This window comes from Carlito syrichta, unplaced genomic scaffold, assembly GCF_000164805.1.
Source record: "Carlito syrichta isolate Samal-C Ts95f unplaced genomic scaffold, Tarsius_syrichta-2.0.1 Scaffold313872, whole genome shotgun sequence".
Classification (NCBI taxonomy): domain Eukaryota; kingdom Metazoa; phylum Chordata; class Mammalia; order Primates; family Tarsiidae; genus Carlito; species Carlito syrichta.
Genome location: NW_007257968.1, coordinates 1,271,652 through 1,289,540, shown reverse-complemented (window position 1 = coordinate 1,289,540; position 17,889 = coordinate 1,271,652). Strand labels below are relative to the sequence as shown.

The window sequence follows — 17,889 nt, the reverse complement described above, 5'->3', positions numbered from 1 at the left end:
CCTGAGCCGCATCTACCAGGACGGCGCGCTCCGGAACAAGGCGGTGCAGAGCGCGCGGCTGCCCGGGGCCTGGGACCCCGCCGCCCACCAGGGGGAGGCCCCGCCGCGCCCCCGCCCGGGCTTGGAACCCCGCTCCGGGGGAGGGAGGTGGGATGCGATGCGTGTGGAGGCGGAATGGAATTGCCAAAGCCGACTCCGGCCTCCAGTCCCCTCCGCCCAGCGTCCCCGGCCACCCGCCCCGGCCCAGATCGGCTTAAAACTCCCCACTGTCCGCGTGCCTTCCGGAGAGGATCCCGACTCTCAAATGGGGTTCACGCCGATCTCCGGTCCGGCCCCACCCGCGACTACAAATTCCAGCCACCAGGCCACCAGGCCTCCAGACCTTTGCACGGACTTGCACCCTGCCCCAGAAGGGATGGTAGCCGCGCTGCGGCGCGAACAGCGGGTGGGAGTTGGCCTGGCCGGCCTGACGGAGGGCTCGGCCTGCCTACGATCCAGGTCTGAAGAAACCCTGGGGCCAGCCCTGCAGTCGCAGGGTTATGAGGACGGAGGGACCATTCCATTTGCAATTCCACTGAAAAATTACGCTGAGCGACACAAGCCAGCCACAGAAAGACAAATACTGTATGACCTTACTTACATGCGGAGTCTGAAAAAGTTGGACCATAGAAACAGAGTAGAGTGGTGGTTGCCAGGGGCTGGGAGGTGGAGGAAATGGGAGGATGCTGGTCAGAGGATACAAATGTTCAGTTATAAGAGGAACAAATTCTGGGAGTCTAACGTACAGCATGGATGGTGACGGATGTGTTCATTATTTTTATTGTGGTAAAGCATTCACAATGTGTACGAATATCAAATCATCACGTGGTGCACCTTGAATATGTACAGTCTTTGTCAGTTAAGGCAGGGCGAGATGGCCTGCAATCCCAGCAATTTGGGAGGCCAAGGCTGGAGGATTGCTTGAGCCCAGTAGTTCAATACCAGCCTGAGCAGCATAGTGAGACCTCATCTCTACTAAAAAAAATGAAAAAATAAAAATCAAGTATTAAAAAAAAGGGAGTTTCGCTTCCCATCCCCATCCCTCTCCCACTGTCATCCTTAGCTGTTCCCACCCCGCTCCCATTTCTGTGTTTCCAAAAAAGGAAGCCCCAGGTTCTGCTTTTATGAAAACTAGAATCAGGAAGCCAGGGGTCTAGTTCCCCTCAGTGAGGGACCCTGTGATCTTGGGCTAGTCCCCAAACTTTTGTCTTGGTTTCTTCTACCTCTGTCTAAACTGGCAATAACCATTTCCTTGAGATGCTGCCCAGGCGGATATGAATGAGAACAGGGATATGAAAGCATTTAAAACAGGTAGAAATGGAAGACAATTTATAGCCGCTTAGATGCCTCTCCCCATATTTAGCTAAATTAAAGATATTTAGTAAGCACTTGATAGTTTACCAAATACCTTCACATACATGATCTTGTGTCATCATCAGAGAAGCAGAGTGAAAGGGCTTCTCCCCACTTAGTAGATAAGACTGAGGCTGTGGTTACAGTAATTCCCAGTGGTCCTCCAGGAATGGGTTGTAGCTTGGTCCTAGGATGGCCTGACAAGGTTCTTCCTGCCCTCTGAGCAGTGCCCCAGCCTATGAGACCCCTGGAGGGAGGGAGGCCCCTACGTGGAAAGCACAGAGAAAAGAGCTACTCAGTACCAAGCCAGCTCAGGGTCAGTGAACAGGTGACACGTGATGGACTTTGCTGGGGACTGATGGAACTGGCCATCCCTTCCTTACCTCTCATCCCCAGGGGGAATGGTGTCCTGCTGGAGGGAGAACTCGTCGATGTATCTCGGCACAGCATCACGGATGCCCATGGCAGGAAGGTAAGGATGCTTCCTCTGTGGTACCCACCGGGCACTCCTTGTGCTGGGCTCTTCCGGTGTCAAGACTTGGGATCCAGCTCCTTCCTTGTTGGGCCCAGACAGCATGTGGGAAGCGGGTTGGGAGATCAGCAGCCAAGTGGGCCTACCAAGTGGAAAGGGAATCACGTAGGCTAGGCCAGCAGCAGACAGGGAGAGGGCCTGTGCTCCTGCCAGAAGAGCCTAGGTCACAGCTCAGAAGACAGACTAGGCCCTAAATCCAGTCCAGCCTGATTGTTAAGTCTGCATTGTGACACTAAGGCCTCCATGCCAATATCCTGGCTACCTTTGCCCCTCAGCCTCCTGGGGCCACGCCCGTTATCACCACCCCACCTCAGGTATCCATGGACACACCTGACGTTCACCATCTTTACTAGCCTGTGTCTCTTTTCTGAGCACTAATTCTGAATTTCTGCCACCCTTTCAAATAGCCCCCCTAGATGTGCTGACCTTGGTCTCTGAGCTGAGCTTGGTTTTTAAAAATGACCTCTTGAGAGGGACCAGAGGCCACGCACTGCATGGAGCCCGCTCTTCCCTCCTACACCCTGTGGGAACAGCCCCAGCTCCCAGCTTGTCACTATTTTCATGCCAAGAGATGCTCTGCTGCTCCCCCATCCCCTTAGCAGCAAGTCAACAGGTGGACAGACCAATCCAAGGCCCAGCAGGTCTGGCCAAGGGGGTTCAGCAGGATCCCCACACTGAGGTGGGGCCTGCCTGCCTCAGATGCCCTCAGACGGCCGGGGCGTGCACACAGTCCCTCTTCAAGCTTGCCTTCTCTGAGTTTCTCATCCTTGGTGATTGTGCAGTCACCCTCCCAGCTACCAGCCTGCATACCCTCACTCTCTCCTGCCCAACCCCCATGCAGGTAAGCAGTGCCAAGTCCTGCCGGGCTCCTTCTTTGTTCATTCCTCCCCCTCCCATCCCTTCCCTTCCTCTGTCCACGTCTGCTCCCTCAGATGGCCCCTCAGCCTGTCCTGATAAAACCTTGTGTCCACTCTCCCGCCTTCTCGCAGCCCCCAAAGCTCATCTCTGCCCTGCTGCCAACTTGTTTCCAGAAAGACATCTCTGAGAGTCTTGCTGCTGCTCAGAAACCTTTCAGCCAGCCTGGGCAACACAGCGAGACCTTGTTTCTACAAAAAAAAAAAAAATTGCCAGTCATGATGGTGTGCCTCTGTAGTCCCAGCTACTAAGGAGGTTGAGGTGGAAGGATCGAGGCTATGGTGAGCTGTGAGCATGCCACTGCACTCCAGCCTGGGAAACAGAGTGAGACCGCGACTCAAAACAAGATTAAAAAAAAAAAAAACAACTTTCAAGAGTTCTTCTAATCTACCAAATAAAATCTAGACTCCAAATGCCAGCTCAAGGCCTGTCATAGACTACCACCTGCCTTTCCTGTCTGGGCTCCCAGAAGCTCTCCAGGCACCCTGCATTGCTCAAACATGCACAAGGCCTTTTTTCCCTTAAATATGTATTATATATATTTTTATAGAGTTAGGGTCTCACTATGTTGCCCAGGCTGACTTCAAACTCCTGACCTCAAGCAGTCCTTCCACCATGGCCTCCCTAAGTGCTGAGATTACAGGAGTGAGCCACCATGCCTGGCCTGCACACAGCCTCTTGACTTCTACTTTATGTACCTGTCCCAGCCTTTTAATCCTCTTTCTCCCCGTCCCTTCAAGCCTTCACTTTCCTTGTTTCTCCCAGGGAGTGGCCCCTTGCCTTCACTCTCTGGGCAATCTCCCCCACCTGCTTCAGTTAGAATGGTTGGCATTTATTGCACATCCCACGCCTGGCCCTGTGCTGGCTCCTCTACTGTCTTGCTGACCGTCTTACAACATTCTAGAGAGTAGACCTCACATAAGCCCTATGTGACAGGGGACACAGAGGCTCCGGAGGCTAGGAGTGATTTGTCCTTTTCCGGAAGGGCAGAGTGCTGCCCTCAGGGCTCCCTTTCGGTCCCTTTCCATGGCACCTTGACAGTGCCCACTCCTGCTTTCTGGTATCTGGGGTCCTCGTGCTTGACTTGGGGTTTTCTGTGTATACTTTCTGCCTCTGGCTGTGTGGCAGCCTTGGGCTCAGGCCCTGGGCCCGCCCTGTCATGGATATCTAGCGCCACTCATTGTGTGTGGCAGGTGCTCTGGTGAGCACGTGGATGAGTGACTATTTGGGTGGGGGCATCTGCCTGGTTTGAACATCTTCTGGAGCTGGGGAGGGCTTCTGGGAAGAGGGCGAGATTAGCAGGGCTGCAGTCGGAGCCCAAGTGTGCGTGTGTGTTGGGGGGTGAGGCGGCGCCCCTCACTCTCTATCTGCCTGGCCCCAGGAGCGCTACTATGTGCTGTATATCCAGCCCAGCTGCATCCATCGCCGTAAATTTGACACCAAGGGAAATGAAATCGAGCCAAACTTCAGCGCCACCAGGAAGGTGAACACGGGCTTCCTCATGTCATCCTATAGTAGGTATCCTCCACCCTTCCTTCCTCAGGGGCCTCCTATAGTGTGACCTGCCTTTCCCACCCGAGGCTCTTGGCCCCTGGAAAGTGTCTTCTTAGCATGCTTGGCCTTGGTGCTGGGGTCTGGCCTGAGGCTCCCCCAGCTGGACTCCTTCCTGGCTCCATTCATTAGGAGGGCCCCTATTGCCCTACCTCCACCCCAGGGGCCAAATTGGCCTTCCCAGCTCCTTCCCTGTATCTGGCAGAGTCATCCACAAACTGGGCTTTGGGCTCCAACTGCCTTTGTGCAGAGCCCAGGCCAGGCCTCCAGTGATCTGCATTCTACTTCCAGAATCCTTGTTTGGTTCTCAGGCTCTATCGTAGTCTATTTGTGCTGCTGTAACAAAATACTTTAGACTGGGTAATTTATACACAGAAATGTATTGTTTATAGTTCTGGGGGCTGGGAAGTCCAAGGTTAAGGCACCTGCAGATTTGGCGTCAGGTGAGGGCTTGCTCTCTGCTTCAAAGGTGGTGCCTTCTTCCTGTGTCCTCAGAAGGGCAAGGCAGTACCCTTCAACCTCTTTCGTAGTGGCACGAATCTCACCTGCTAAAGGTGCCACCTCTTAATTCTGTCACCACGTTTCAACAGATGAATATGGGGGACACATTCAGACCGTGATCTCGTTTCTCTTCCTGTTTTTCCTATAGTTGGGCCTTTTTGCTGTCTGACCCTGTGTGAGGTTTTGAGGGTGAGTGGGAATCTGTCATTCTTTTTGTTTGTTTGTTTTTTCTTTTTGAGACAGCTCACCACAGCCTTAACCTCCTGGGCTCAAGCAATCTTCCTGTCTTAGCCTCCCAAGTAGCTGGGACTACAGGTGTGCACTACCACACCCAGCTAATTAAAAAAATTTTTTTTTGTAGAGATGAGGTCTCCTTATGCTGTCTAGGTTGGTCTCGAACTGCTGGACTCAAGGAATCCTCCTGCCTCCGACTCCCAAACTGCAGGTATTATAGGTGTGAGCCACCATGCCTGACCGTGGATTCTGGCATTTTAGTCATTCATGCCTTCAGATGCTCATTGAGACTCTAAACATGTAGTGAGCATCTTCTGTGTTCCAGGCCTGGTGACAGGCCTGGTACCCTGTGCTGAGGGGTCCAGGGATGAACAAGACTAGGTCCTGCACTCGAGATGCTCCCAGCCTGGTAGTGGAGATGGACAGGCCTGTGACTGGAGCCCAGGGAGGGCATGGCCAGGACGCAGGCATCGTTGGAGATGTCATGGATGGGGGACACCAGTGCTGAATCCCAAAAGAAACGTAGGAGTCAGCTGGGTGCCAGAGCTTGAGGGTATTTCAGAGCTGGGGTGTCCAAGACCTGGGAGCTGAGGGGCTCCTGTTCGGGCATGGGAAGCCATGCAGTGTGGGCAGCAGGAGCTGGGGGGGCCCCTGAGGAGCTGAGCTTCAGCCGAGTGGCAGGTCAGTCCCGTAATGAGTGGTTTTAAGTGGGCACGTGATATGGTCCACTCTGTGTTTCAAAGTCCCTAGGGAGGTATGTGGACGGGAGACCAGGGAGGCCTGTGAGGAGGCTCTTCTGGTGACCTAGGACAGAGAAAAGAAGGTCAAAATTAAGGACCTGTCCGTGGGGTGGGCGGACTGGACCAACTCAAGCTCAGAGAGGAGTCAGGGGTGACTCCAGGAGTTGGGCATGGATGCCTGGCTGGGGATACAGGAGCCAGAGGAGCAGGCTTGGAGACAGAGTTCCATTCAGGATACACTGAGCTCACATTGCCAGTGGCATGTCCAGGAAGAGGTCCGCTGAGGACAGTTCTAGAACTTGGAGAGGGGGCAGAGCCGCAGCACAGTGAGCACTGAAGCTGTGGAAGAGACGAAGTCACCCAGGAAAGAAGTAGGCCTTGGAGGTTTTCTGGGGGCACAGCAACAAGGGAAGGCGGACAGGAGCCGCAGACCCTGGAGAGGTCTGGGAGGAAGGGGATGGAGTGATGTCCCTGAAGCCCAGTGAAGCCTGGGGGCAGGAGTGAGTCGCTGGCAAGGGCATCAGGTGCTGCCCAAGGCTCGGTGAGATTGGGAACATGGCACATCAAGGGGTTTGCCAACTAGCGCCCACGGGTGGCTCGGGTGGGGTGTGCTGGGTCAGGAGCAATGCGTGTCTAAGCCAGGATGCAGGATGACCAGGAGGTGGGGAGGGAGAGAGACGTCATCCAGGAGCGGGGAGAGGGACTGGAGCCCAGAAGGAAGAACTGCCTTGAGGCGGGAGGGGGCCATCTGTCCTTGAGAAGAAGGGAGGGAGAGGGTTTGTGTGGCCAGAAGCGAGCTGGTTGGTAGGCGGTGTGGAGGAGTGAGAGGCCCCACATGATGGCTTCTCACCTGCACAGAAGGTGACATGGTTTCTTAGGGGTGTGTGTTAGGGCAGAGAACTGAAGAGAAGGGGCATGGGGAACCGTGCTGTCTGGACAGTCGCAAGCCTCTTGGACAGAGCTTGGCCGAGATTCCATGCCATGAGTGGAATGTGGCCTGTAGCGTGTGTTCCTGACTGGCTGGGTGTTCTCCAGCAGAGTGCGGCCACCTGGGGTTGGTGTGCAGAAGGCAGCCTGCTGGGGTGTGGCAGGCCTTCGTGAGGTCCTCTAGCCCTGTGAGGTTGGGCTCATTCCGCAGTCTGGGAGCTCCACCTCCCCCAGCTCCCGCACCTGCAGATTTAGAGCTTGGATTCTTCCCTGAGCCCGTCAGCTCTGCCAGGGCCAGGAGAGAGAAGGGGACCAAAGTTCGCTTTTGGTTCCAGCAGACTCCACCCAAGCCAGGAAGATCCTGAGAGCCAGGAGAGAACCCTGCCTGGCCACTGGGATTTCAGTGGGAAGGCAGAATTGTGTGGGGATGGTGTGAATCCTGCCGCCTCTACTGCTGTGTGACCTTGAGCATACTACTTAACCTCTCTGAGCCTTGGTTTTCTCATCCATAAAATGGGCATAGTGAAGCCATATTAACACTCATTGAGGGTTTACCATGTGCCAGTTGAAAGGATTTCGGTGCCAGTAACGACTCTGCACCCGGCTGAGACCAAGAGATTTATTAAAGGGGCTGTTACAGAGAGGGTCTGTAACCGAGAAAAAGCAAGCACTAGGGAAATCGTGCATGAAGAAGCCGGAACCTAGGGCCTTTGTTGTCTCGTGTGGCTTTACCATGTTCGGTGCCATTTTGGGAGCCACCCCTCTGGCTGTTTCCTGTACCCTTCATTCCCACCTTTTCTGTTTCTTGGGGGGAGGGGCATCATTATTCTTTCTGGCTGCTTCCTGCTGGCCGGGGGCATTGTGGGGAATGGTGGTGGAAGGGTACAGAACCAGCCAGAACTGGGCCCCAAGATAGGCGCTGAAGGTGAAGATTTCTGAAGGAGAGAGTTTCAGGAAAGTTCTTTGTAAATGTAGAATGGCGACTTGTTCTGGCCATTCCTCCAGTGGGCACGAGGGCAGTAGTAATCAGCTGTCTTGGAGTAGACTGTGGAGGTAAATAGAGAACCTGGAAGAGAACATATCTAAAAGAAGAGTTAAGTGATGTTTAGGGACGAGGTGTTGACTCCTCTACTGGGACAAGATGATAACTGTTGAGTAATAGGAGGTTGAGGTTTTGATTTGAGAGTTCAGTTAAGCGTTGTTGGAGAAATTTAAAGATACATGGGGCTATTAAACAAAAACACAAATTCGAAAGAGGCAAGTGCCTCCCTTGTCAGCCATTAGAAGATCTAAGGCTTAAGGCTTGTCAGTTTTGTAAGGTGACCTGGGCTAACAAGCTGATTTGGCGTTATAAGGAGGCTAGAGACATTGTTGAAGCCTCTAATGCAAGCAAGTTGTAGTTTATTGGCTAGGTCTTGGGAGGAGGTAATGCTGTATGCTAGAGCCCTGCTGCCTAAGCCTGCTGCTGCCAGAGTAGAGGCAGGAGAGACTTCTGCGATTACAGGAAGAAAGACTGCCGTTTTGTAAGGGTGCCGTTGCACCAGAAGAAGAAGCCAGGTGGGGCATAGGTAACATTGACAAGTGATGGTTGAGTTGAGTATCACATTCTCACTCGTAAGCGAACCTTGAAAAATTATCATAATACAATAAGAAAGGGATTGGCAACAGTGGGAAACTGCCAGGGGAGGAGGAGGCGGGATTGGCAGTAGTGGGATTATGCCAGGGTAGGTGGGGACACACCTCATCAACAAGAGTATCTGCATAATGAACATTCGTATACCTAAACTCCAGTGAAATGTTGGGACGGGTGGAGTTGTTTTACCATTGAGGTGGGTTAAAATTAATAAGGGAAGGAGGGTTAGGCTGATGAACATAGTGCTGTAAGGGGTGAATTTTTATAAAAGACACTTAATAAGAATGAAGCTAGTTATGATGAGGAGGTATGTAATAGTCAACAAAGCTTTGGCTGGGGATGGCCAATTTGTAGGTGTTGACCAAGTAAGGAAGATGGCAATTAAACCAAGAAAGGAAAGGGGCCAAGGGTCACAGGGCTGTACTTGGGTTAAAGGTGATGAACACCTGGAATTTAGCTAGAATGTCCCTGCCCGTAAGAGGTACGGGACATTGAGGCAGTATCAAAAAGGAATGAGTGCCTGATCTTGTATCTGAAGATTTGCCTAGGGGGGATGGGATAGGCTGCTGTTTGTCCTTCAGTAGAATGTCTGAATGCTTGTTAATCGCTATAGTGAGGCCAAAAGACTGAGAATAAGCTACGTTTTTTTTAAGGTTTTTATAGGTATCTTTTATTTTTCACTCCTGTTCTTGGAAATATTTTTATAATCCTGGGAAATGGGGCGAAGATTTTTTTTTTTGTATCTACTTTCTGCTGAGATGGGGCCGTAGCAATGTTTTTACCTATTTATTTTTAAGGGCATGAACAGGAAATGGCAGAACCTTAAGCAAGTGCTATTTGGATCTAATAAAACATCAAGTGAGAGCACAGGCAAAGATAAATAAACGATGATGAAAAGAGTTATTGTCCCAAAAAACAATGTTGGAAAAGTGAAAGTTTCGTAAATTGTATATATTCATTAACATAAGTTGAAATATCTTTTTGTAAATTATCTATAGTTATATTTTAACAAGGAAATATAGCCACTTTGATAGAAAGTCTAAGAAAGATTGAAAACATTAGAGACATGTAGTTAGGTTATAGCTTAAACTGAGAATTTAAAACAGGTAAACATTGGCAAGAGAAAACAGTTTCCTTTGTTTTTATAATATGTCTGATATACTTTTATAACAAGTGATATATTAGAGAGTGAAGCCCAGGTTATTTTGCCACTCAACCTATGTTGGATTGTAATCCTTGTGCCTGGAAGGAGATTTTAAAGTTCGTTAGCAATTTGGCAGTACTGTTAGTGAAATTAATTTACCTGGCCTTCAGGCAACTTAGAAGAGGGTGGGGTAGGTATGGTTCCTGGAGCTTGCTGCTTATCTCACCCTAGAGACTGAATCAAGAACTTGAAGAGTCTAAGTACCAAAGTTTTTAAAAGCATGTTATAACACAAAATCACAGTAGTTATTGTAAAAGTTACTTATTTAGCCAAAATGATAGTCCAACGATTTTGAAAAGAAAAATCTCGCTCTTTTGTAACAAAGACAGTGGGGGGGCTAATTAAATTTTGTCTCTTTTTTCTCCCCTCTGTTATTTAAAGAAGAAAATTGTTTTGGAGATTGTTAATTAAGAAGCTCATGTTCTGGCCTTCGAGTAGCATGTTGGCCTAGCATCAGTGTAATTGATATTAATGGTAAATTTATGGAAACTTTTTGAAGCCTGAGTGTTTACAGAATTCCTTTTACTTCTTTTCACAAACTTTCACCTACCATGTTCAATAAACTCATACCATTTTTTGACATGCTTAAACCTTCTATTTTTGTTCTATACTTTCTTTAACCAGCCATTCTATTTATAGAACAAAAATGTACCATACAAGATTCTTTCCTATACAATTATTTATCTTTCCTTTATCCTTTCTTACTAAAACATACCTTACACCAACAACTTTCTTTACATTTTTCCTAACCTCAGAGCTCTAAACAAAGCAATAAGTTTATATACAGTGGAAGGGCTTAGATAGGATCCAATGTGGAACTATTAGGGAAATCCAAAGCTACACCAAAGGCACCCAAAAAGCACAGTGGTGATGGCTCAGGGTAAAGAATAATACGAGCTTTAATTTTTGTCATAATGTCCCTTCCCAATAATGGAGCTGGACACGTTGGCATAATAAGGAGAGAGTGTTGAAATATTTTATCTCCCAGAACACATGGAAGTAATGGCATAGTGAGGGGCCTGGATATAATGCCCTGTACCCCCACAACCAAAAGGGGTGAAGGAAGGAGTGGACCAGGAAATTTAAGTAGAGCTGAGCATGTAGCCCCCGTATTAATAACAAATGATATAACCCCGCCAGCTACTGATATTTCCACCCTAGGCTCGGTTGGTTTAATAGTTTGTTCCGAAGACATTGGGGCTACCAAGTTAGGGGCGAATCAATCTGACTGGAGCAAGCCCAAGAGATCCCCTTTTGAGATCGTGTAAGATGCCTGGTGTCCCTTAATTGCAGCAAGCCTCTGAGCCATGTGTTCTCCTTCTTCTGGGCGAATGAGGCAATCATGAGCCCAATGTCCATGCTGTTTGCATTTGGGACAGGGTTTTGCTGGTGGGCAGGGCTTGACAGTCTTTGGCCATATGCCCATTTTGATGACATCGGAAACAAACCTGGGAAGGGGCTGTGTACCCCTCCTGCTATCGACCATCTGGGGTGGAAGATTATCAGTGGTGGCTCTCACTGCTAAAGTGGTAGATAAAAGCTGAAACGTTTCCCAGTTATGTTTGTGGTCCTGCATTCTTTCCTCCCCCCGGTTGTTAAAGACTTTAAAGGCCATGTCCAATAGTTCTAGTTGAGGGGTTTCTCTAATTTTGGGGGGTTTGTGCCTAATGTCCGGTGTTGACTGGGAGATAAAATACATAGCCAAAAGAGTTTGTCCCTCCACAGAGTTTAAATCAATATTAGTAAACTGCTGCAGTGTCTCAGAGAGGCAACTTAGAAATATTGCTGGATTTTTATCTGGTTTTTGAAAAACCTCTTTTATTCTGTCCTAGTTAGCCTGTTTATCAACACCTTTTGTAGTTAGCTAACAGGATTTATTTACATGATCTCTTTATTTTTGCCTGGGAAGAAAGTTGATTTATTTACATGATCTCTTTATTTTTGCCTGGGAAGAAGGTTGATATAGGCCCAGTTTAGATAACTCAGTTTATAACTTGAGAGAAATTTATCATAAGAAAACAACAAAGAAGAAGTTTTTTAACATCCTTTTGTCCCAGTCACCCCCCTTGAGAAGAGACCTATTAAGCCATGTGGAAAGTTGAATGGGTTTTTCAAGTACATATTGGGGTTTGGAGGAGAAAGTACAGATGCATGCGGACAGTGGGAGGGAGAGAAGCTGTAGAGGGAGTGTTTACGGAGGAGAGAAAAGGACTGAACATAGGGAATTTCTGCCCACCGTTTTGAACGCTCACAGAAATTATATAAGTCCCGGATGATATCAGGATTGAGGGACCCCTGAGGGGGCCACTGATTTTGGTTGTCTAAGGGATATGTTGGCCAGTCCTGTGTGCAGAGGCGAATTAGGCATTTGGGCTTGATATCAGGGGAGAGAGAAAGTGTAGTGAGATTATTTAAGAGGCATTTAAGAGGGGAATCAGCCGGTACGGGTAATGAGCCTCCCATGGTGGGACAGGTGGACTAAACGGGGCATCCCCCAAAGAGTCAGCTGTCTGAGAAGTGTGGCTATGGCAAAGTCTGTCGTCACAGAGGTTTGGCACAACCAGTGTTCTCCTGGAGAACCGAGGGGTCAAGGCACCTTGTGCAAGGATTTTTGGACCAGACAGAAAGCACTTGACTGGGCGGCGGGTGGGAGCGTGTTTGTGATTCCTGCGGGTCGAATAGGGCTTACTGTGGGGCAATAGATGCGGAACCTCCGAGGTTCACTACTGCCCGATAGATGTGGGAGCCCTCCGGGATCCGCTGTGGGCTAGCAGACGTGGGACCCCTAGGGTCTGCTGCAGCCCGACAGCCATGGGAGTCCTTAAGGGGGGGGGAGAGAGAGGGGGAGAGAAAGAGAATCTTATGGAAACCACTGTGGGTTAGCAGACATGGGACCCCCGGGGCCCGCTGTAGCCCAACAGCCATGGAAGTTTTTAAAGTTTGAGAGAGATGAAAGAGAAGAGGAAGCCTTTAGGGTCCACTGTGGCCGTGAAGGCCGAGGCGGGGTGCATTCCCCCTCGCCTGGGGGCCAGAGGGGCTGCCGGATGCTCCGGGGGGTCCTGGGCAAGTTTAGGCTTTCGTGTCTGGGGAACTCACCTATCCAACAACTGCTGGTGGATACAGTTCACGCGTTCAAAACAGTGGGGAAGGTCCAGGAGGGTTGGAGTGGCCACTGGCGCAGGGTCGGGGATCCCGCCTATGGGATAGACCTGTACAAGGGTGGGAGAGCACCCAATCTGAGTCACGGGACCAATGAAAGGATTTTGGCACCAGTAAGGACTCCACACCTGGCCAAGACCAAGAGATTTATTAAAGGGGCTGTTATAGAGAGGGTCTGTAACCTAGAAAAAGCAAGAGAGGGGGAGAGACAGAGAGAGAGCAAGAGAGAGGGAGAGAGTGAGAGAGAGAGAGAGAGAGTGAGAGAGTGGCGGGGAGAGAGAGGGAGCAAGAGAGAGAGAGAACAAGAGAGAGAGGGAGCAAGAGAGAGAGGAAGCAAAAGAGAGAGTTATGCAGGGAGGGGGTGTATTTATGGGCTTGGCAGGGGCCGGAAGGGCTGTGCTAGGTTTCTATTGGAGGAGTGGCATGGGAGCAGGGTGGGTATAACAAAGCTAGCTACGTCATGGGAAATGATTGGAGGCTTGCAGGTTTGAACTTCATGCGTGAGGGGAATCGTGCATGAAGAAGCCGGAACCTAGGACCTTTGTTGTCTAGTGTGGCTTTACCATGTTCGGTGCCATTTTGGGAGCCGCCCCTCTGGCTGTTTCCTGTACCCTTCACCAGTGCTGTGCTAAGTGCTTAACATGCTTTATTTCATTTATACTCCATGTCAGTTGTATCAGGTAGGTACTGATTGTACCCCATTTCTCAGGTACAAAGAGGTTATATAACTTGCCAGAGTTATTATAGAGCCCAGATCTGGCCCAGGTAGCCTGGCACCAGAGCCCATACCCGTGACTCCTCTGCTGTGGAGATCCTTGACCAGAGTCCTGGCAGAATGGGTATGGACATTCAGGTGACTGTGAGCCCACTCAGTGCTCACCTGGCTCCTGAAAGGCCCTCCATAAGTGCTTGCTGTGCAGCGACCATGACCCTTCTGTGCCGTGTACCTGCAGGGGTAGAGGCCAAGGGGGACACCGACAGACTCACACCCGAGACACTGAAGGAGCTGGTCAATAAGCCTGAGCTGCTGGTGCTGACAGAGAGCCTCACGCCCGCCCAGACGGTGGCCTTCTGGGTGCCTGAGTCAGAGATGGAAGCAATGGAGCTTGAGCTGGGGGCCGGGGTGCGGCTGAAGACCCGAGGAGACGGCCCCTTTCTGGGTGAGCAGCGTGACCCTCTCTCTGGCCTGATGTTCCTGTGTGACCTGCAGGGTCTCCTGGCCTTGCTTCTGATGCTTTTCCACCCCTCCTGTATAGAGCTTATGGGAGTAGGCCAGTTCTGGCCTCCAAGGGGACATGACCAAGCCTATGAGATTTATTCCTAATTCCTGGGCAAATGCCCTGGGGCCAGTAGGCGGGACACCCTGGATCCTGGAGTGTCATCCGATCCCATGGTTTCTGTGGGTGACCTCTCTCCACCATGCCTCGGGGAGTCCCACCCAAGGCCTCACTGACCACATCCAGGCCTGGAGAGAACAATGGCTTAACCCAGGCCTGGGAGACCCCACCAGAATGGGCCTCGCCCCCACTGTGTGTCTGCCACAGGGACAGAGGACATTCAACTTCATCTCTTCTTTCAGATTCACTGGCCAAACTCGAGGCTGGAACAGTGACCAAGTGTAATTTCGCCGGTGACAGGAAGGCAGGGGCATCCTGGGCAGACAACATCATGGCCCAGAAGTCTTCTGAGGGGGCCGCAGCTGAGACCCGAGAGCAGGGGGATGGGGCAGAGGACGAGGAATGGGTAGGTCAAGTAACTGTGTACCTGATATTGGTGTGGTTATGTCTCCTGGCAGAAGTTTTGCACATACTGGTTGAAGTTGGGGTAGGGTGGGGAGACAGCAGCCTGAATCTTACCCTCAGCTTTTCTGTGACATTCCTAGGAGTGTGCCACTATCAGCAAGAATTTTTTTTTAAGGAATGAAGGGTGACAACCCGGGACCTTTATTGTTGGTGGGTCTGAACAGTGTCAGGAGCAGGTGCAGAGGGGAACCAATGATGGTCATGAAGTCTCAAGACATTTCCACTTCTGGCTGGATGTGGTGGTTGATGCCTGTAATCCCAGAACTTTGGGAGGCCAAGGCGAGAGGATTGCTTTGAAACCAGCCTGGGCAACATAGTAAAACCTCATCTCTACAAAAAAAATGAGCTGGGCATGGTGGCACATGCCTATAGTCACAGGTACACGGGAGGCTGAGGCGGAAGCCTTGCCTAAGTCGAGGAGGTAGAGGCTGCAGTGAGCTGTGATTGTGCCACTGCACTCCAGCCTGGGTGACAGTAAGACCCTAACACACACACACACACACACACACACACACACACACACACACACGCACGCACACACGTTCCACTTCAAGTACATACATTAGCCTTGCCGAGGCCATTGAATGAATGGTTTTCTCCCTTGGTCTGGCCTCCTTGCCCAAAGTACTAGAAAATGGCTGACCTGGTCCTTCCTTTTGTGAAGGGTCAGCCCCTAGTAACCCTCAGCCTATTCACACTTGTGTTTCTGAAGTATATTTTACCCGAAGATTTGAACTCATGTCAGAAGGCCCCACGTTGAACATTTAAAGCAAATAAGTCACAGAAAAATGGACTATTTATCTAGGTGATGAAGATGGTGACTTCTGCCAGAGAAAGCAAGAGCAGGCGGACAAGAGCACCTGGATTTTCTTCTGTCTTTTTTTTTTTTTTGAATTGGAGTCTCACTGTCGCTCAGACTGGAGTGCAGTGGCCGCTCCCGGCCACCGCAGCCTCGACCTGCTGGGCTCCGGCGATCCTTCCGCCTCGGCCTTCCAAGGAGCTAGGACTACAGGCGCGCACTACCACGCTTGGCTGATTTTTGATTTATTGTAGAGATGAGGTCTCGCCAAGTTGCCCGCGGGCTCAGGCAATCCACTCACCTCAGCCTCCCAAAGGTGCGGGATTACAGGCTGAGCCACCTAGCCCGGCTCTCTTCTGTCTTAATAAAGCAAGTCTTGGCAGGGCTCAGTGGCTTACGCCTGTAATCCCAGCACTTTGGGAGGCCAAGGTGGGAGGATTGAGATCAGCTTGGGGAACATCGCAAGACCTTGTCTCAACAAAAAAATATTAGTCGGGCATGGTGGTACGTGCTTGTAGTCCCTGCTACTCAGGAGGCTGAGGCAGAAGGATCACTTGAGCCCAGGAGGTTGAGGCTGCGATGAACTGTGATCGTGCCACTGCACTCCGGCCCGGGTAGACAGAGTGAGACTCTGTCTAAAAAGATAATAATAATACATTTTAAAAATGTATATATGAAAATGAGTGTTTGGCTGAAACATGGTTGGAGCTGCCGGTCTAACTCCTGGGGCCAGCTCTGATGAAGTGAAGCCACAGCAGGTGGCCAAGGGCTCACAGGTGCCACGCAGCTGAACTGTTGTTTGTTGGTTGACTCAGACTTTTATGACATGTGCTCTGTCCATGGTTCTCTTCCTTTCCCCTGGGATTTCTCCAGGGCGACTGAGGCTAATGGGACGTGGACGCCTCCAGAGCCCACCAGCACCTCCTATAACACTTGAGAATTTCCTCCATCAACGTCCACTCTGGAGCTGGAGGGGGCCATCTGCCGTGCCTGACCTGGTTCTTCCCTATGGCCATCCTGGACACCCTTGGAACAAACTCTGCTAACACCAGATCTGAGACCATGGCATTGGCAGTGGGCCCCATGCTGGGCTCATGAGGGCCCCTCCCTGGATGTGGGTCTAGCCTTCCTAGACATTTCACGATAACCCTTGCCCTGGATGTCTGAGGTGGGTGATGGGCAAGTCCCCAGGGCCACCTGAGAGGAACTGGACCAGGTCTTGGTGCAGAACTGAGGACTACTCTTGTCCAAATGCAGGTGGTTCAGAGGATAAGCTAGCAGGGCATTTTCCCTGGGCTGACTGTTTCCTGCATTCCTTCCATACCTCCCCCTCCTCAGCATGCTGCACTCGCCTGCTTCAAGCCTCCTGATCCCTGTCCCTCTTTTCCCCACAGAGTTGCCAATTCTTTATTCCTCTGCTGATACCATGCCTCCCAGGGTTCCTACCATCTGACCTCCCTGGCTGCTCTCCTGGGAGGCTGTTCCTGGGAGGCCAGCAGTGTTCACAGGTGTGGCTATCTGGTCCACATCTCTGACTCACTGTCAGCCCATGTTTTCTTTTTGTGTGTGAGGTAGGGTCTCACTCTGTCACCCAGGCTGGAGTGCAGTGGCACGATCCCAGCTCATTGCCACAACCTCCGGGGCTTAATGATCCTCCTGTCTCAGCCTCCTGAGTAACTTGGATTATAGGTATGAGCCACTGTGCCTGGCTTTCTCTTCTGTCTTAATAAAGCAAGTCTTGGCCGGGTGCAGTGGCTTATGCCTGTAATCCCAGCACTTTGGGAGGCCAGGGTGGGAGGATTGCTTGAGCCCAGGAGTTTGAGCTCAGCTTGGGGAACACAGCAAGGCCTGGTCTCAACAAAAAAATATTAGCCAGGCATGGTGGCGCGTGCCTGTAGTCCCTGCTACTCAGGAGGCTGAGGCAGAAGGATCACTACAGGTGCATGCTACCATGCCTGGCTAATTTCAGGCCACATTTTCGAGAACTTTTTTGTTGTTATTTTATACCCCGAGAACTTTTTATAAATGAGTAAATCTTCAGAAAAGAATTCATGCTGACTGGGTTATTGTCAGGAGTAGATGGTCTTTCAGCTGAGCAGTGTTCTATAGGGAGGTCATTTCTCCTTGGTCATGAGCATTGCCTTGTTGGGTCTGTGAAGAGAGCTAGAGTTGAAATCTCCATGCCTGAGGACTTGGTGGCACATGGAGCCTGTTTGGCCTGGGCAAAGAGGGTGGTGGTGAGCTTATAATCATCAAGTCCCCTTCATGTGTCACACACAGTGCCATATGCTTCCCATGGTAATAATTATAGCCGCTGACTGCTGAGGGCTTTTCTGGTACTAGTACTTGTGCTGAGCACTCGTGATATCTTGTTACAACAATCCCATGAGGTACACATGATTATTATCCCCATTTAAAAAAATATGAGGCCGGGCTCGGTGGCTCAGCCTGTAATCCCGCACTTTGGGAGGCCGAGGTGAGTGGATTGCCTGAGCCCACG

General features: G+C 50.7%; 1 protein-coding gene across 1 annotated transcript in view; it reads left to right on the top strand.

Annotated features, from left to right (window-relative positions):
• Positions 1-1,790: 1,790 nt before the first annotated feature.
• LOC103273199 (AP-3 complex subunit sigma-2) overlaps positions 1,791-17,889 on the top strand; it is an 81,975-nt gene continuing 65,876 nt past the window's right edge. Inside the window, exons 1-4 of the mRNA XM_021718832.1 lie at positions 1,791-1,864; positions 4,221-4,353; positions 13,742-13,948; positions 14,368-14,531. Coding sequence (XP_021574507.1) covers positions 4,341-4,353; positions 13,742-13,948; positions 14,368-14,531 — 384 coding nt within the window. The 5' untranslated portion in view covers positions 1,791-1,864; positions 4,221-4,340. The remainder of the gene's footprint in view (positions 1,865-4,220; positions 4,354-13,741; positions 13,949-14,367; positions 14,532-17,889) is intronic.